The 20,911-nt window shown below is 41.0% G+C and overlaps 1 protein-coding gene across 2 annotated transcripts in view; it reads left to right on the forward strand.

The window, feature by feature from the left end:
- Nucleotides 1-20,911, forward strand: part of DPF1 (double PHD fingers 1) — a 79,107-nt gene that overhangs the window by 23,163 nt on the left and 35,033 nt on the right. The window contains exons 2-5 of one of the 2 annotated variants that reach the window (XM_066581179.1): nt 7,993-8,153; nt 9,244-9,351; nt 18,630-18,760; nt 19,151-19,240. In XM_066581179.1, the coding sequence (XP_066437276.1) occupies nt 7,993-8,153; nt 9,244-9,351; nt 18,630-18,760; nt 19,151-19,240 (490 nt within the window). The remainder of the gene's footprint in view (nt 1-7,992; nt 8,154-9,243; nt 9,352-18,629; nt 18,761-19,150; nt 19,241-20,911) is intronic. The other variant, XM_066581180.1, reaches the window with a different exon arrangement.

Genomic DNA, 20,911 nt, shown 5'->3' on the forward strand with positions numbered 1-20,911 from the left:
ACAACGATGAACACAGAGGTGTACCATGACATGCTAGTAGTTGCTGCTAACAATGTGGCGATGCTCTGGCAATAGTCAGCAATAATTCCAACGAGACAATGCACCTTGTCACAAGTCCAACGCTGCTTTACGTTGGTTTGAGGATATGCATGTTCCACAATTGGACTGGCTGCACAGAGCCCCCACCTGAGCCTACTGAACATCTTTGGGCAAACTGGAACATCAGATCAGAAAATATGAACAGTGTCTATCTTGTTTGAGAGAACTTACCAGATGTTTGCAGGATGAATAAAGGGAAGCAGCAGCTGAAATGTATCAGATGTTAGTAGAAAGTTAGCAATGGAGAGTATCCAATGTCATTAGGGCTAAAGGAACCCCACTAAATATTAATATATGGAAATAAATACTAATTTTGATTCTTGTGCAGGTGTCCAATTACTTTTGTTAGGATAATGTAGCAGTGCACTAGGACTAATGATGTTTTGAGAGTAGTGCAGTAGGAGAGGACTGGTTCCTAGTAAAGTTTTGGAATACACTTTGACAACCTAAGACATAGAAGAACAGACCCTGGTCCAATAAGAGATGCAATGGTGATACTAGTGCAATAAGAGATACAGGAGAGACACTAGTGCAATGCAAGCACTGAAAAGCTAATTGTAGCGCATCAGGGGAGGTGAAATGGTGACCCCAGTAGTCTTGGAGATATGTAGCAGCTACTTGAATGGACTAAAAGAGAGGAAAAGTAGATAGAGTACTGTTAATACTATACTAAGAGACTAGTACAAGTGAATAAAGAAAACAGTAGTTCATTGGTGAATATTAACAGCGGTGACACTGATATTGGGAGAGATTATGTTAATACTTGAGTGCATTAGTGGGGATAAAGATGCATAACTAGTAAAGATGGAGATGACATGGAGTGATCAGTGACTAATGCACTAGGAAAGATGTGCATTGTGTGGATGAAGAGGTGACATCAGTGGTCTAAGAGAGATGGAGTGGTGGCACTAATCTATTAGGAGAGGTTTATTGGTGAATCCAATGGTCCATGAAAAATGAAGAGGTGCCTCTACTGGACAGGAAGAGATGAATAGGTGACAGTTGTGCGATGATTGATATGAAGTGATATTAGTGTTGTTGTAGAGATTAAGTGATGACACGGGTAGTCTAAGATGGATCAAATGACTAATACAGCGGAAGAAGAATAAGTGATACATGTGCACTGTGTGGGATGAAGAGGTGACACCAAGATGAAGTGTTGAAACAAGTGCATTGAAGGAGGTGAATGGGTGAAACCAGTGATCTACAAAAGATGAAGAGGTGCTTCTGTTGCATGGTAAAGATGAATTGGTGACACTTGTGCATTAGTTGAGATGAAGAGGTGACACTAGTGTTTTGGGAGAGATTAGTTGAATTTAATTTGATGAATGACTGATGCATATGTATTATGTGGGATGAAGAGGTGTTACCATCGGTCTAGGACAGCGTTTTCCAAACTGTGCTCCGTGGAGCCCCAAGAGCGATAGTCAGGGGCTCCGACCAAGGGTCTAGGATCCTCTGACTTCAGTGTGCACCCGGGATACTCCTCCCCTGAGTCCTCTCCTCCTTAGTTCCGTCGGAGAGGAGAAGGGAGGAAACGTTTCGTGCTCACACACTGACTGACGTCAGTGTGCAGCGGGATCAGCGCCGAGAAGAGGAGGTAAGTATATTGGTTGGGGGGCTATTGTGGGGCCAATGTGATGTTAATATTACTACCGGGACTAATGTGGGGTTAATATTACTGGGGCTGTGGGGGTTAATATTATTACTAGGGCTACTGTTATGTTATTATCACTACTGGGGCTAATGTGGGGTTAGTATTACTACTGGGGCCGCAATAGGGGTCGCAATTACTACTGGGGCCAATATAGGGGCCGCAATTACTACTGAGGCCGCCAATATAGGGGGTCACTATTACTACTGGAGCCAATATAGGGGACGCAATTACTACTGAGGCCACTGTGGGGGATGATATTACTACTGGAGCCAGTATAGGGGATGCTATTACTAATGAGGCCACTGTGGGGAACAGTATTACTACTGGGGCTAATATAGGGGATGCTATTACTACTGGGTCCACCAATATAGGGGTTACTTTTACTACACAGGCCGGTTTTGCTGGGGAATTTACAGTAGCTGTAGCAGCAAAATGGAGGAGATTTTGAAAATCTCATCCACACGTTGTGGAAAAAATCTGCACAAAGCCCGTGCGGATATTGACATGTGATTTAATTCTGCAGCATATGAATTTTAAATATAATCTATATCAATAGCCCATTCAGTGCTCCAGCATTCCTCTCTGCTTTTTTTTTTAACGGCCCTGTCCTCCTTTTTATATCGACGGAGGTAAAAATAACTTGTCGTGATAAGCCATGCCCCTAACTCTTCCCTTGACCACACCCTAGTCTGTCCCACTTAGGGACTCCACGAGAAACTTTTGCTTCATAAAGGGCCTCCATGGCTGAAAAGGTTTGGGAACCACTGCTCTAGGAGAAATGGAGTGATGGCATTAATGCACTGTGAGAGATGTATCTGTGAAACCACCAGTCTACGAAACATAAAGAAGCGACAGCAGTATTCTAAGAATGATGACTTGATAACATGAATGTACTGGGAGAGGTGTACCACTGGTCTACAAAGGAGGCGACACCATTTGACTATGAAAGATGAAGAGATGACACCAGTGGCCTAGAAGAAATAAAGAGGTGACACCACGGGGTTAGGAGAAATGAAGAGATGCAGTAGTTAGGTGATGAAGAGGGAAACTAGTGGTCTGCAAAATATGAAGAGGTGAAAACAGTAGTTGAGGAGAGATTAAGAGGTGGCACTGGTAGTCTAGGAGAGATGAAGAGGTGACATTGGTGTTCTGTGGAAGATGAAGAGGTGAAAATAGCAGCGTAGGAGACATAAAGGGCTGACACTAGCGTTCTAGGACAGATGAAGAGGTAAGACCCGTGGTCTAGGAGAAATGAAGACATGACAGTGGTGGTCTAGTTGAGATTAAGAAGTGACACCAATAGTCTAGGAGAATTGAAGATGTGATATCAGTGATCTAGGAGAATTAAAAGAGGTGGCATCAATGGTCTAGGAAGGATGAATTGGCAACACCATTGGTTTAGTAAAGATGAAGAGGGGACACCAGTGGTATAGAAGAGATGAAGAGGTGACATAAGTGATCTAGGAGAGAAAAGGAGAGGCCTTCAGTAATCTATAAGAGATGAAGAGGTGACACCAGTGGCCTTCAAAAGATAAATTGGTGACAGCGGTGGTCTAGTAGGAATGAAGAGGTGACACCAGTGGTCTAGGGATATGGAGAGGTGACTCTACTACACTCAAAAAGATGAATAGACGACACTTGTACATTGGGCGCAATGACGCGGTGAAACTAATGCATTAGGAGCGATACAGAAGTTTTCCTCAGGGTAGGAATAGTACTGGGTTAGAAAAGATGGAATTCATTAATGCAATCACATTGAGGTTGTAGTATACGGAAATATCAATGTGTGTGGGTGACTCAAAGTGTGATAAAACCACAGTATAGGGTCTTTAAAACCATAAACGGAAAAGTATGTCGGATGTCATTTAGCTAACATAAAAGTACTCTTATATGCTAAACATGATCAGGGCTCATTGATAGACACTTATTTCCCTGTTTAGAAACCGTTAATTAGCACGATAATTATTCAAGAAAATATTTCACCCCTGAATATTTTATCACTCCATAATCTGCACCTGTACTGGGTAAGCAGAATATTCACACCAGCAGATGTGATGAGAGCTCTGTAGTAGAGGCTTTACGATTGTACTCTAGATAAAGTCTTCAGATTATAAGCAAAGAAGAATAATCTCTTCTTCTCAACAGTTTAAATCAGAACTCGGGTTGGGTGAAATGAAAGATGTGCAGGCAATAACGATATTGAGGTAGTCATTGGGGAAAATTATATATGCTGGGAAAACATATAGGGTATACTGAAATACAGTATTGATTAAAATCCTTTGTATGCAGTGTTCACTTCATACAGTCAAGAGTTTACAAACAGCAAAGAAAGATCCATAGCCAAATTCAAAATGGCATCCTTTGCTGATATGTTAAGGACAGAAGAGAACAGTGCCTTCTGTAAGCCCCTTTAGAAGAAATGGTTAGCATGAACCTCTGTTTCACCACTTGTGTTCTGAAAGAGGGCATAATGGACAAGTTCACGTGGCCCATAGCGAAGGTTAGGTTAATTAGGTCTAGCCTACGCTGAACTGATGTGAAGATCTGCGCCGTGCCCCTTTCTCCACGAGTAATTTTGTTGCAACGTATGGATGTGGATTTGCTTAACTCCATCCACATGTATTGTACTAAAAATCGCTGCAGATTTGTGATGAGGAATCTGTATCACAGTCATTTAACCACATGTGAACATGAACTAAGTGTCCAGAAGTCAGTCTAGGGATTCTAGTACTCTCCTAGAATTCTATAAGGTAGGTGGAGATACACTGTAGTTTCATACATAATTCTGTGTGATTAGCACAATGGTATGGGCTATTGTGAGTTGATGTATAATTACCATACTGAAATTATTACTCTGCCTACATGTCTGTATGGACATTGCAGTGTGACACCCCTGTGTAGATAACTTGAATCCTTAGTGTGGGGACAGTATGCTGTGAGCATTAGAATTTAGAACAACTTTAGGGTTATTGGCATCAGAATATTTGGGGGCATTTAGAGAACGTCATTTCGAGACCACAATCGGGTTTGGTTTTGGAGGAGTAGACTGGGGAGGTGTACTACCGGTATGGAATAATTTGCACATCACCTGAAAGTTAGAGATGTTATTGTGGTTCCCAAAAGTTAGCCAGCCACTCCTGCTAAATCATGTAAAATATCAAGAAGCATTCTGTATACGAATGATGTTCCAAACCTATATACTGGATAGTGCTATGGTAGACATCTCTATATGGTACTTATAGTATAATATAGAGACTATTACTTTGATATTCTCAAGTACAGTTGCAATCAAAATTATTCAACCTCCAGTACAAATTAAACTTTCAGCTCTTTTCAAAAACAATCGAAAAAGAACAATTTAAATAGCTCAATACAACTAATATAACAAGTGCTTTCTCCAAATTCAGCACAAAATGTCACTTTGATGACTACTGCAATCTCAGAATTATTCAACCCCTTGAATAGAATCCTTCATAAGAGCACTTGTTTGCAAATCAGATTTCTCAAGCACACCTGATGTAATTAACCAAGGGCTTCATTAGTTGCATTAGGTGTGTTTGAGATAAAAAACATCAGAAACCTGCAAAATCTGGCAGCTTGTCCCAGTGATGTTCACTGCTTTGCTGTTACACAGGAGCAAGTATCGATGGCATCGCTCACAGCGCTGTTGGCATGGGGGTGGAGCGGACCGGAGTGCGTTCTTTTCCCGGCCTCCTCCTTTCTCAGTAAGCAGACAGTTGTTCAGAAGTGAACAACTGCTGTTTACACTAAATGGCTTGTTGTTCAGTTTTCTGCATGCATTTATACAAGACAATTACTGTTCAAATTCTTGCAGTAGCACGGTAATTCATCAATGAACAATATTCATCCCATATAAAAGGGCTATAAGGGCGGTTTTAGATGGGACAACTATGGAGAGCCTAAGCCCCCGACAGCTGTTCCAATGACTGTCCTGTCCTTCAGTGATTGGAGACTGAGAGCGCCACAGATACCTTTTGGCCACTTGCCTCCATTCAACGCAAACAGGCAGTTCAAAGATGAACTACTGCCTGTTTATACTGAGCAAGAAGTGACTCACTAGTCATTCCGTTTCAGTGGGCTAGCGACTACTGAGTGACTTCTTGCTGAGTACCTTCTCGGTTGCCGTGTTTACATAGGCTGACGGTTGCCCTTAACGTAATCGCCTGTTTCATTAATCGCACTAATCACTGTTAGTCCATATAAAAGTACCCTTAGTCAAGAGAGTGGCCCAACAAGGTAAGAGAGGAAATTATTAGGGATGAGCGAGTATACTCGCTAAAGCACTACTCGCACTACTCACTACTCGCTCGAGTATCTCCCTGCTCGTCCATAAAGATTCGGGGACCGCCGTGGGGCGGGGAGCTGCGGGGGAGAGTGGGTAGGAACGGAGGGGAGATCTCTCTCTCCCGCCCGCTCCCCGCTGCGACTCACCTGTCAGCCGCGGCGGCTCCCGAATCTTCAGGGACGAGCAGGGAGATACTCGGCTAAAGCACATTACTCGAGCGAGTAGTGCTTTAGCGAGTATACTCGCTCATCCCTAGAAATTATTGCCTTGGACAAACAAGAAAAAGGATACAAAAAGACAGCGAACGCAGTGGATGTTCCTAGAGATACAGTTGGAATTTTTCTTGTTTGATTTTTTTTTTTTTTAGCAAATAGCTGAAAATTTGTAAATTTGGCAAATAAACCTAATTTGCAATGGGGTTCAATAATTTTGAATGCAACTGTATATCGCTAGGGTTACTGTAATGTAGCTCAGATGCCACATGTGGCTCATGGACTTCTAAGCAACTAACAATAATGACATTACATGTGCAATACTAAGGAAATCCTGAAAACATGACATGTTAGAGCGATTTGAGGACTAGAGTTGATAAAATCTCTGAAAGAGGAGATAAATCTCTTCTTCTCTACAGAATAGGTACTCAACTGCTGAAATGTAAGTTCCTTTTAGTGGAGTAAAGAGCAGTGCAATTCCATGGAAGAAACAAATGAGTTATAGAGACCTAAAAGGGGTATTCCAGTAATGTGGCATTCATTTAGATAGAATGGGAGTTCGACTGGGACTCTCGCTAATCCTGAAAGGGGGGGCCCATTTGCTCCGTTTTTGGTCACTGCTGAGCAAAGTGAATCAAGCACAGGCCACGTATGTGTGGTTTCACTCCATTTATTTCAATGGGGCTGACGGAAATAGCCAAGAGCTGGGCATGTGCGGCGAATGCTCCATTCAAAGTGATTCCACTTGAGTCAGAGCTGTGATGCAGGAGCAGCCAGAGGTGAGGCAAACGAGAGCCCCTGTTCTCAGGATCAGTGACTTGAGAGGTGACAGTTAAATGACTGGTATTGTGTACCACACTCCCAGCTCCCTGGAACTTATCCATTGGGAATACACTGCGCAATTCAGCTTAACATCCGCCATATCTAGGGGTACCATATGTCTGATGGTTCCCTATTCTAAATACTGAATAAAAAGTTCCCTGCAAGACCTCCCTACTGCCGGCTGTCAGGACAAAGATCCCTTCAAAATTCCCTCTCCCAGCCACCAAGGTAAAATGACTAATCTAAAAGGTGACTGGGCTGTAGCTCATTCAGCGGAACTGGAGCACCTTCTTGCTGCCCCTACCTCTTTAACAACTAGGTAAAATACGTCACCTCTCCCCTTTTGCCTAATTAGCTAGTATTCTTTTGACCCCTCTAATATTAATTCTATCCTCACCCTAATTTCTGGCCTACTGTCCCCAGCCTAAACCTGTCATTTCTCGGCCTCCGCTAGCCTGCGGCCCGCTATGTGTCCTCACGATGTTTGTTCTACCCTCTGAAAACTATGCAACCTTTGTGAAACCTCAGATAGACTGATACTTGAATTCATTTAGCCATTCATTATTAAGCAATACCTGATTAAAAACGATATATCTCGTTAATAACCATACAGCATTAGGGCTTTGAGAATTGGCACATCAAGAAATTTCACATTAAGAAAATAGTTCTTAAGATCTGTCACTTTAAGTTGAGTGATAAAAGAAATCTCTATATGTAAATGGACTCATAAAATGATGAGAATATCCAACGGAGCATTATCCATTGTGTAAAGTCTGTAATAATGTTTCCCGAAATGTGAGTCATTGGGTAATCCAGCATGAAAATGGCACAGTGGACATGTTGCTCTGGTGAGGTAGCGAACCTAGACTAACTTGTAGGGTCTTTTGTTGCTGCAGGCTGGGAGAGGACTTCTACCGGGAGGCCATAGAACATTGTCGCAGTTATAACGCTCGTCTGTGCGCAGAGAGAAGTATGAGGCTGCCATTCCTGGACTCCCAGACTGGTGTGGCCCAGAACAATTGCTATATCTGGATGGAGAAAACACATAGAGGACCAGGTATGAACAGAATGAAGCACGTATGAAATAAGAATAAGTTGCCATAAAGGGTAACTGACCGTAAACCCACGAGTTTATAAAAGTGCAGCAGTATAAGAGACCTGATCATATCATTGACATTAACTATTTTTGGAGATTTACAGAAGTGGAGATATATGAGACAGTGTAGTGAACATGGCCACCATTTTCTAAACATCCCAAAAACTTTACAGAAAGTTGTAGAATGATCGTTGAGTGCTGTTATTGGCTGCAGCCCCTGTGACGTCCCGTAAATGGTCAGGACTGCAGCTGTAGATAGAAACCAGGGCAGGGGACCTAGCACCGTCACGGGATACAGCGGGAGCCGAGAGAGGATAGTATATGATAGTTTGTTACTGCACACAAGCCATCCATCATGAAGTGCAATGCATCGTCCTGTGTACAATGGTGCAAGGAACACCGTCATTGGACAATTGAATGTTCTATAAAGTGATGAACCATGCTACTCCATCTTCAAATCAGATGGACATACCTGGCTGTAGAGGAGCCTGGGGAACACCTTTTACATGTGTTTGAATGTGTTGTTCCAACAGTTAAGTACGGCAGAAGGTCCGTTATGGTCTGGGGATGTTTTACATGGCATGGTATCAGTCCGTTGCTTACAGTGGCAATAATCAGCAATACAAGACAACACTGCTTTTCACAATTTCAAAGCTGTTTTATGTTGGTTTGAGGATATGGATGTTCCATGATTGGATTGGCTGCACAGAGTCCCAACCTGAACCCTACTGAACATCTTTGGGACAAAGCAGAACGTTGAGTCAAGAAATATGAATAGCGTCCATCATCTTTGAGAGAACTCACCAGATGTTTGCAGGATGAATGGAGGTTTATCAGACATGGGTAGAAAGTTCCATGGAGAGTAACTGATGTAATTAGGGCCAAGGGAGCCCAACTAAGTATTAACATATGGAAATAAGTACTACTTTTGATTCTTGCTCAGGTGTCCAATTACTTTTGGTAGAATAGTGTAGATGACATATGGTAAACGTCTTAAGGGTTTAAAGTACTATTACATTAATACCCTGAACTTCTTCTATCTTAAATATAGGCTTGTCACCGGGACAGATCTATACGTATCCTGCTCGTTGCTGGAGGAAGAAAAGGCGGCTGGACATATTAGAGGATCCTCGTCTGAGGCCCTGTGAGTTTAAGCTTGGTAAGAAGTTAGTTTGGGGGGCCCAGGTGTTATCATGTTCTGCCATCGTGGGACCTGCAACACATTGGCCATCAGGTACGAGGAGAGAATAAAGAGCATGGGTTATATTGCATTGTAGAGTTTCCATAAAGTAACCAAGAATAATGTACCAAGTCCGTGTGATAGTACAACCGGACAGAACAGGATTACAACCAAAGTCCGTGGCACTGTAGGTTTAGGTTAGGTGCGCCAAATGTGCTATTTACTGTAAGACTGTAGATAATGGAGGTACCTGAAGATTTGGTTACATGGAAGCGCTGTTGATTGAAGGCCAAGAAGGTGACCTGAAGGGAACAACAGGGACCAGGTGGAAGATGAAGCGGCTTTATAAGGTTCTAAAAAGGTGCATTAGATTTCAGATAAGAGGATGACATGCTAAAGGCCAGAAAATGAGACACGACACTTTGGGAGGGTGCACGTTTGTGGTTAGATATGGGGGAACTTTAGTGGTGGCTCGGCAAAAGAGCTTCTGTGTCCTTCTAAGGCTCGAGAGAACCTAGAGGCTAGCCAATTAAAATTCTGTAGTGTTATCGGGTCTTTCAGGCACCAGTGATAGTCTGTGCTTGTGTTTGAGTGCTATCCTGAAGGTTGCACGGTGCAGTTTCAGTATGAAGACCAACAAGAATGATTGTAAGCTTGCATGGTTAGTTGGAGGCCAGTAAATGGGAGTTTTAACGTGGTAGGATGGTCATTGTCAATGTCAGTCTGGAGATAAGTCAATTAAGGTGCATACTTGGAAGATGGTCAGTATAAATGGAGGCCAGACAGGGATAGTGCCAGCTGGGGAGCAGCCAACTTTACAGTTAATGGGAGGACATGCAATAAAGGCGAGGATGGTTTATTACTGATGTTTTGGGTACAGCTGTTGTCTATAAGCACAGAAAAATGTACAGATTACATTTCATGCAGTTTTAAGATAATCTCACATCTCTTGTCTTATTGATGCATTACTATGCACTCACATCTATAAAGAGATTGGGGCAGATTTACTAATCATATTTAATATTTATACACCAGATAGTCTAAATTTATCACACAGGCTCATGCTTGAAGATACATTTGGTGCATCTTTTGCCACTTTTGTTTAACTTTGCACAAATTATTAGTCGGCTTACCTTGCGCCAGTGCAGTTTTGGTGCATGCTTTCACTTATTAAGCCACAACCTTTTCTGCTAAACACCCTTTCCCTGCCAAGCCACACCCACTTGTCAAGTTAGGCACAAAAAAGTGTATAAAACACATAGTACATGTGGTGCAACACATTTACATCAGTTTTTTTTGTTGCAAATGAAGCCATAATTCTGGTGCATTTAGCTTAGTAAATCTCAATGTCTGGTTTAGAAACCCTGCTGCAAATATGGTCTTATGGGTTTCTGAGTTAATAGAGGGAAGTCCCCCTCTTCAAGAACCTTTATCCATTGGATATCTGCCACAAAGAGTGTCTCTCTCTTTCTGGAGGACCCAGCATGTCCATGATTCCAATGGGCAGTGTGTAATACTTCACTTGGCCTGTTGTGTCGCTGCAGCAAAATTGAACTATCGTTCAAATTTATGTTTTTATTACAGTTTTACTTATTTAAATGTCTTCGACCAGTTGACTGTGATGCCTGTATATGAGCCTTAGTACTAGAGTAGTACAATGCCTTGCAGGTCTCTCTGAGTGCAAATCCTTTTAACACCAAGGGCAGTTATGAGGAAAACGCTGTGGTAGGATATGTGTTTTTGGGGTTTTTTAACTTGATCGTTCTTCTCCTTTTGATTGTGATATTTTTTTTTAAACTCGTTTTATCCAAGTCTTATTTTCACAAGTAGCTGCAAATTGAAATATCAACAGGAGATTGCTAGATATATTACTTTATTATTATCTGTTATCTATATGGTGTCATCATATTGTTCAGCCTTGTACCCAGCATTGAAAAACCCCACATAAATACTCAATATAACATAAGAAAGTAACATTTGAACCTGGATGGATTTAAACCAATTGCTCTAGCCATAAAAAATATAACCAATGAACCATCACAGAACTCATTGATACAAGCGTCTATGCAATATAACTGTGGCTCTACTTGTTAATGATTGCTGTCTGACAACCGTGTTGCATTGCTACAATTACTTCTAGTACTCTCATACAAATAGTAGGCACCAACCTTCTCTATGAGTGTATATTATGACTTAATAAGATGGCGTGTATAAACCAAATGCTAGAGAACCTATGTAAAATATTACTAGTAAATGTTGACATTGAAGTTTGGTTGCAAGCAAAAGTAAGTGAATTCTTTGACATTATCTAAATTTCTGCATTGACTACTTATTAAATATTGTCCAATTGATGATTGTCTTTACAGCAGAATGTAAGGACAGCTGTCCATGACCTCAAGCCAAAGAGATGGCCAACTCAGGCTGCTAACCCTAACGCTATTGAGATACTTTGACACGATCTAAAGAGAGTTATGCATGCAAGGCATCCCAGAAATATTGATAACCTGAAACACATTTACATTGAGGGATGGTTCAAAATTCCTTTTCAATGTTGAGCAAATCTTGCAGCTGCTGGGAACATTTGGTGGAGGTGATTGCTGCAAAAGGGAGGTCTACAGGTTATTAAATTAAAGAGTTTACTTACTTTTTCTCCCCGTACAGGACAATTTCTCAATATGCTCAAGTAAAAAAAAAAAATAGTACAACTGTTCATGTGGTATTGGATTGCTAAGATTGTTTTAGTCTGCAATTGTTACTCAGATAACAATTAGACCACATTTAAATAGTAATCACTGCAGAAATTCAGGTGGTCTCAAAGGGTTCATTTATTTTTTCTTACCCCTGTTTTACTAGATGTTTACTTAAATAGGTGTCTCTATTTCTGCAAGGTATGCTTTGTATAATAAAAAGTTATAGATATCAATTCTGCATAAATGACCAATGAGTAAGCAATAAATTTTCCTATGGAATGACAGCAAGCAGAGATCTGGAACTAATGCAGAAAATTATTTAGCGCATTTATATAACTTTTCATTTTACAAAAACTAACTTTGTTTGTCTAAAACTGTAAGGCTGGGTTTTCACATGCCAGAATCCTGGCAGAAATCTCGCGGTTTGGCAGTGAATAACCGCGAGATTTCCGCCGGTAAAAGCGCTGCTTCAAAACCCACGGAACTTTGCAGCGGGTTTTGAAGTGGCCTGGCCGCTCACTTTTCCGTTGCGGCCGGCGCTCCCATAGAGGACAGCGTGGCCGCAGTGGAATTTAAAAAAAAGGTCATGCTGCGGTCAGCGAATCCTGAGAAATCTCGTCCACATGGCTGGCTAATGCTGGGATTAGCGGCCGCAGGTGGGTTTGCCGTGACCAAAGTCCAGGACGGAATTTCCGTGGCAAATCCGCCCTGTGTGAACCCAGCCTTATACCCCTTTAAGAACATTACCGAAGTTGATATTAGAGTATTAGTAGAGTATATGCCTACATAAAAGGGAGTTTGTCAGCTTTAGCATGCAGTCCATTCTACAAGCAGCGAGTTATAGAGCAGGAGGAGCTGAGCAGAATTATTTTATAGTTTTGTGGGAAAAAATCCAGTGCAACTTGTGTTTTATACATTTTAACTCTTTCTGAGCTAAATGGTCCAATGGGCGGAACAATCAGTGATAGATATTTTTGTATGTACAGATAGCTGTCAGTCACTGATAGGATCGCCCACTGGACCATTAAAGAGACTCTCCTGTCCTGGGCAAACCAAACTGTTTCTCCTACCACTTAATGCACACTGTGTATTGATAGTGTTTTGATAATTTAAGGCACTATATGCTACTCTGATTGGTCAGGGCTCCTCATGTAAGAATTGCTGGCCAATCAGAGCAGCGTGAGTGTCTTAAGACTACCAATCTACTACAATACAGAGTGCACTTCATGTAGTCAAAGAAGCCATGTGGTTATCTTGGTTTGTCCAGAACTGGAGGGTTGTTTTAAGCTTAGAAAGAGATTCAAATGAATAAAGCACAAGTTATACTGGATATTTTCCCGCAAAATTATATGTCAATCTGCTCAGCTCCTCTCTGCGCCTGAGCAAGAATTAAAAGTAGTATTTATTTACTTATGTTAATATTTAGTGGGACCTTCTTTGGCATTAATGACATCAGTTACTCTAGTGACATACTTTTTACCAACGTCTAATACACTTCAACTGGTATTTCCCTTCATTCATCCTGTAAATTCCCGGCGAATTCTCTTAATGAAGTTGCATTGGCTCATCTACAGAGATGCAAGTTGAGCAATGGAAGAACATTCTATGAAGTGGCAAATCATGCTGCTACATTTTCAAATCAGATGGTCGTACATGGGTGTGGAGGACACCTGGGGAATGCCTTTTGCCTGAAATTGTGCAATTGTGCATTATGCCAACAGTTAAATACAGCTGTACCTTGATATTCTAGACAATACTATGCTGCCAACAATGTGGCAATACTTTGGGAATAGTCAGCAATACTTCCAACAAGACAACGTGCCTTGTCACATATCCAACTCTTATTTACGTTGGTTTAAGGATATGGATGTTCCACGATTGGACTGCCCTGTGCCAACCCGAACTTTCCTGAATATCTTCAGGATGAACTGGAACGTCAGGTCAGGAAATACTGTTTGAACAGCATTCATTTTCTTTGATAGATCTTGACAGACGTTTGCAGGATGAATGAAGGGAAATTCTAGCTGAATGGTATCAGATATTAGTATAAAGTATGCCACAGAGAGTATCCAATGTCATTAGGGCCAAAGGAGCCCCACTTCTGATCTTTTCTCAGTTGTCCAATTACTTTTCGGTGAATAGTTTATGATGCTTTCAGAATGGACAAAATGCATTTTCAAGCTACCAGGTTCCCTTTAACAATATGTACACCTTGAATTTTAGATGACTGCTACAGTCCCTTGTAGGCGTTCTATGTGCCGTAATACTACAGTTGATTAATTGGGGTAGTACTAGAAATTCTTACTGTCTTAGTAGAGTTGATATTAGAGTGATAACAGTCTTTAGAGTTGACATGAGGGTAATGCCTGAAATTCTCTGCTAGAATATCACTAGAAATTCCCTGCAGGGTATTACTAGAGCGGCTGTTAGATATCACGTTCACAGACGGCCTTTAGAGTATTTCCTTTGTGTGTTACTGGGAATACTATCAGCTTATCTTTGTCGATGTCAAATCTTTACTATTTTTATCAGCATTACGGTATTTACTATTTATAGCCTTTCCTATTATTAAATGAGGCTATTAATTGGCATATCACTAATTCAAATACTACCAGCTCCAGTCCTGGCGATTAGCATGAGTGTAGATTGTAATACTTCAGTCTGACAGTTTAATCAGGTAAGAGCCTAAGGTGTAATAGAGCGCCCGGAGGAAATTAGACCCTGTATATTTGATAATGAACCCACCATGCTGTCCTCTTCATAGTGGGATCTCTGCTTTTACCTTAGAATATTCTTCCCAGACATTACTTTGCCTAATTTATTTTTTTGCTTCCCCCTGCCCCCCTTTCTCCTAGACCCTTTTCTCTCTAGTTCCCATCTCATTCCAGTCGCTCCGTCTCCCTCTGTCGCTCATTATCCATTCCTTCCCTTCTATTCCCCTCTGTCTTTTCTTTACGGTTCTCTTTCTATCCCATCTCCTCCTTTCTATTGCTCCCTTCCTCAGTCTTCCTCTTCCCTCCTCCCCTTCTCTTCCTCCCTTCCCCCGTTTTTTTCCTCTCACATTTTTCTTCAGTTTTTTTTTTTTAATTCAGCTATTCGGTAAATGAAAAAAGCAGTTGCCATGGAAACTATCAAACCACATGACCAGATGTATTAATGCTCTTTTTTTGTATACTTGTCTGGAAAGAAAATGCAATTTCTCTTCTCGTATAAAAAAAAGCAGTCCTACTGTTCAGAATGCAGAAACTACATATAAAATGGAATAAAAAAAATATATGTATACTCGCTCCACCAAAATTATTTACACTTTAGTGCTGTATATTTGTTATAATTTTGGGATTGGTATATTGTAGTATAGGAATGAGGAGGAAAGCTGTTATGACTAGAAATATCACAGATTGTAGTCTAGCCTAGATTATGGTTCATGAGCCTCATGACTGGACCACCGTCAATGGTAATGTCTAACTTTTGGCCAAAATATGTGCCAGGGTATACATTAATTCTTGAGATCTGTTGATATTGGGTCTCGCTTGGTCGAAGGCCGGTCTCACAAGGCAGGATTTGAATTGCGGATTCCAAGATCGTCGTCTGCACGGACAATCCGTGGTAAAACGCGTGCATTGGGAGGCATGTAGTTTCGAATTTTTCTTCACACTTGCAGGTATGAATTGCGTATTCCGCGAACAGAAAAAAAATCGTGGCTTGCTCTATTTAGCGGATTCTGCACTGATGGCCTCTATTGATGTCAATGCATGCGTGAGATCTGCAGCCCATACAAAATTAACATTGTGTATGGGCTTCGAGTACCCGATGGCGTAAGAAATGCAAACAGGAAAGAAAACCTTTACTGTGCATGACCGCTTGTGTTCCTCCACGGTCATACTTAATACAGTTACTTGCCGTACGCAAGGTCACCGGCCGAGCTCACAGCCAGAATCCTCTGCCGGCCTCCCGCATGCAGAATCTGACCCGGTCATGTGAGCGCGGACTAAGGGTGATTTCAGACTGCCGTATGCGCACTACGCTCGCATATATGGAGCATAGTCGCGCATGAACAGCCTTTTTTCTCTTCCTTCTTGGCCTTTTGAAACTCCGCGCTACGACGTAGGCGTTTGAAAGAAATAGCAGGAAAATAGGCCGTGCCCTATCTTTCCCGCTTGTAGCATTAACTCTGTGCGGGAAGGATAAGGCAAGTCCTATCTTTTCTCGCCGGTACAATTAACGGGCGAGAAACCTCATAAACAAAACCATTGAAATCAATCGTAATCAGTGGTTTCGTTTTGTCTCGTTATGCGGTCATGATTATCTCAGCCGCATTACAGGAGAAAATCACGTTTCTGTGTTTAAGCCCTAAGCCTGGGTGCACAGTTATTGGTTTTATCCAGCATCCCTGAAGTTAAACAATGTACTTTTTGCAATGGCTCGGAGTCAATTGCCGGACCTTTGGTGTCAGTAAATAAGCTAGATCTCTTGCACAACCTATAGTAGGTGAGATACTGAGATGCCAGTGATGCAAATTAGGAATTACATTTTATTGAAAACTTGTAATGCTTTTCAAGGTGTATCACTTCTTCATCAGGCAGAGTGTACTTCACTTATAAAGTACAGGAACAGGTAATATTCAAATAAACGAGTGTTGAGTGTGAATAAGAAGATGATATGAAAGGAAGAGAAAAAAAACTAAAAAGTACATAAAAAAGTATAAAAATATTTTCTCTTGGAATAATACAGAGAACATAAAGCAAAAATTGGACTGATGAAGAGATATCATGCTGCGAAACATGTTATCTGCTGGTTTTCAATAAAGTTTAATTCCCAATTCGCATCATCGGCATCTTCGGATCACAATACCTCACCTACTATAGGTTGCATAAGAGCTGCAGCTTTTTTCACCATATCTATTTATGCATGCCGACGCTAACCTACCCTCGGTTGACCAGCATTACTAGGCCGACATCTCCTATTTCCACAACTTTAACCCGTAAGCTCCTCTCCTGATCTTCACCCCTCATCAGGTGCTTTGCCACCTATTTTATTCTTTCTACAATATTCCGTTTCACAAGAGGGTTCCTTTAAAATAGGGATCATTGGGAGACAGTGAAGTAATCATTAGATTTGGAGATTAGTTACAGGGGTGGAATTCGTCGTGAAACTCTGTGTAGTCTACCCCTACAGCCACATTGCTATTCATCTAACCCCCACTTTCTGTAACCTACTGAATATATGTTAGTACGAAATAGGAGGTGGATTGAAGTGAGTATTACATCATGATCAGACTACACAAAGTTTGTTTGTAGTCTGTTACCTTGGAAATGTATATAACTGTATAGGAGAAAAAAAGCCATAAGACATATTTAATTGAGACCATTTGCAAAATTGCATATTTTTGGTTTTAGATACTTTGGAATAACACGACAAATTGTGACATAAGGCGCACTAACAGCTTGGACCACAATTTTAGAGTCATGCTGTAATCCAGGGCCACCATTGTCAGCATATAACCCAGTTGGCAATCAGAGGCTTTTAGTAGACTGTAACAAATACTGAAACTGTCTTACTGCAAGGAAAACATGTCTCAAGGTCACACTGAGAACCCCAAATAGCATCACTTGATTAAACTGAAGAAAGCTGAAGGGTTTTTACCAACTCCTTCTGCTGTGACTAGGGTCAGCTGCTGTCACTAAAAACTGCAGATCCCATGCAAGCCTCAGAATGAGCCCCGCACTCCCTCCTCCTACACTGATTACTTGCCGCCTACACCCTGATTGGCTTTTTATGGCTAATTGCAGTACAGAAGTGTCTTTTTATGGCTTTAACTGTGCTAATGACAGTTAATGGATCTCCAAGCTCAAAGTGTATAATACTGAGGGAGGGAGACAGTCCTGTATTGTACCAAGTCACAGATGAGAGTCAAGCATGTACAGTCCCTGATTATCTCACCTCTTCTTGCCCATTTGATGGAAATACAGTTTTTGTTGTATGTTTTTTAATAGAAATTTATTTAAACCAAAAAAGCTGATATGTTTCTAAAAAAAAAAAAGACTAATATTTTAATAACCGTATGGAAAGTTTATTGAAAGTTGTTTTTTTTAATTGAAAAGCTTTCTTATTTTATTTTTGGGTCATTCAAACTTTATGAAGTACATTACTTTTATTATACTCTGAGGCAGACGGTATAGTGGCTTCAATGTAGCATGCTTTAAAGAACTGGGCCTTGTAAGTCCTTCTGATGATCCGAACTTTGCCTAAAAAGTTTTTCCAAAATGTTTCCAAAAATTTTTCTCCTAAAAAAACAAAGGGTCGAACCCCCTGTGGAAAGTATATGGGTAATGCAGAGAATTAGAATATTTCTCACTGACTATGTACTATGCAAGGTACAATTTCCTACCTCTATCTCTTGTTCTTTGGATTTTGCACTGGTGAGTTGCTCAGTTGCCTACTTCTCAAAAGTGTCTCGTGTATGACAGCTGAAGGTTACAGTGAGTATAAATTTATCTTCAACTATGGTTCTAAACTGACACAAACCTCTTCTCTTTGACATTCAATCATGTTTCATTTCTGTCTTAGACTATGAGGTTCCTATGAAAAAGGAAAGCAGTTTACCAGAAGGACCTGTCTTAGAAGCCTTACTCTGTGCCGAGACAGTGGACAACAAGAAGCTAGAACTCAAAGAGGAGGAGATAGTTAGTGACTGTCAGGTGAGACTAGCAAGTTAAAGGTCATAGTTCTTCCATCATCATAATCATCATCATAAAGCCATCTAACGTGTCGTCATTAGTCATCCATTGTTTAAGGTCCATTTATCCATCCATTCTACATAACTACTGACATGGTGTTTTCTTTTTCTCTTTCATCAATCCCAATAACAGTCATCTGTGTTCCCACCAATGTAAAATAATAACCTATAGAAATATGGAAGCGATAATTCCAGACAAAGTATGGCGTTCTTCTAGTATTCAGCATCTAAACTGTCCTCAATCTTGGTTCTTTTTCCATCCACTTGTCCAACACCAATCTTTCTCCATCTATGGACATGTACAGTGAAATGTAGGGGAGGGAAATTTTAAGTTTGGTTCCCATGTTTCCAGAAGACACAGGTGGGAGATATCCCACACGAATTGGAAGGTGAAGACCTGGAAGACGACACTCCAAAACGCAAGAATAGAGCCAAAGGAAAGGTAAGAAAACTGAAAGTGTGGAGATAGGAAAATGAGACTTAAGAAACTTAACTTAAAGCAAAACAGTTGAATTTGAGGATAGAAGCTAAATCATGAAGAATTTTGGAAGTTATGGTTGGTGTAACTGTAGATAAGAAGTAAAAAGTACTTTATGGGGTTAACGAGACTCTGTTACCACCTGTCAGCCCTCTCTGAGAGCAGCACAAGATAATGACAGGTATGCTGATTGCAGTGATATGTCTGCTGCATATATTGGTGCAGTAGTTTAGGAGAAATTTGCATTTTATCAGTAGCAGCCAGATACAGAGAACTACAGGAAGTAGTCCTCAATATTCATGAACTGCAATATAGCCTCATACATTCCACCCTCCAGCCAGTGATTGATTGCTGTGCATAGAGATAGTTGTTCATCAGTGGTTGGCGGGTGAGGTGGGCGAAACTATCTGCAGCTCATGAATATCGAGTGCTACTTTCTGTAGTCCTCTATGTCTGGCTGCTACTAATAAAATGCATGTTTCTCCCAAACTACTGCACAGATACATACAGTAGACAACTCACTGTAATCAGCATGCCTGTCACTACATTTGTTGCTCTCAGAGAGGACTGCAGAGAAATGCTGACAGATTTCCTTTAAAGTAGTTGTCCAATTTCTAGCTATTGATAACCTATCCTCAGGATAGGCTATCAATACAGATTGGCGGAGGTTCTCTGCCCAGGACTCCCCACAATCAGCTGTTCTTCTGGGCTGGTGTCTTTACACACAGAGCCATTTCCTGCACAGTGACCCGGGTTGGTATAGACTTTAAGTCCTGTTTAGAGCTGATTATGGGGAACAGCTGATCACAGTGAATCCAGTGGGTGACTATGTTATCACGGGGAGGGTGGGGATTGAGGGTACGTCATCAATAGCTAGAGGTGGAACAACCCCTTTAAAAGAAGTTTGGGAATTCATTGGTGAATAATTCATGCATTTTTGGTTCCATAAATAATTTTGTACTACTTATACGTCTCCTTCAAATATGAATTAGGATTTGCAAAAGATGCAACTAGACTAACTGTGTCTATTAGGTGATCATAGATGATTTTTCTTTGTGGCAGTTGTAATGAATTGCGGTCAACGGACAGAAAGCTGTCCATAGAGTTATACTGTTTCCAGGAAGAGATAGACTACTTCCACTCTTTCCCCAAAGATCACAGAGTGGCAGGGGTGCTGTTTAGAATGTTTTATCAGTGTCTATAGTGTTGCTGTCCTGGGCGTTCAGCATTACAACATAGATGTCATTAACTCATCCACCCTTGAATGAAAATGAGATGACTCTGCTTACCCTATCCCAGTCTGTGCTGCAAAGCGAAAAAGTGAGCTGCAGAAAACAGGATGAAAACTAAAGTAATTTGTGGATTTTTTTAAATAAAAAAATAAAGACAAATTTTAGCATTCTCATTCAACATTGATTGTAATGGCATTGTGTTCATGCATTCGTCAATCTGACAAGTTGAAAACAGTAAATTACTGTGAGGCGCATTTAACCTACTGGCTGAAGAGTTTCAGCAGATGATAAAACATGTTTGAAATCAGTTGTGGAGTATGAAATTATTCAACACTGTTGGAAATAGTATGAAACAATTTTAGTTTTTAAACAAAAAGAGAGGGAAGCAAAGCGTGCCATAGTG

The sequence above is a fragment of the Eleutherodactylus coqui genome, chromosome 10 (assembly GCF_035609145.1).
Source record: "Eleutherodactylus coqui strain aEleCoq1 chromosome 10, aEleCoq1.hap1, whole genome shotgun sequence".
In the NCBI taxonomy this organism is placed as follows: Eukaryota; Metazoa; Chordata; class Amphibia; order Anura; family Eleutherodactylidae; genus Eleutherodactylus; species Eleutherodactylus coqui.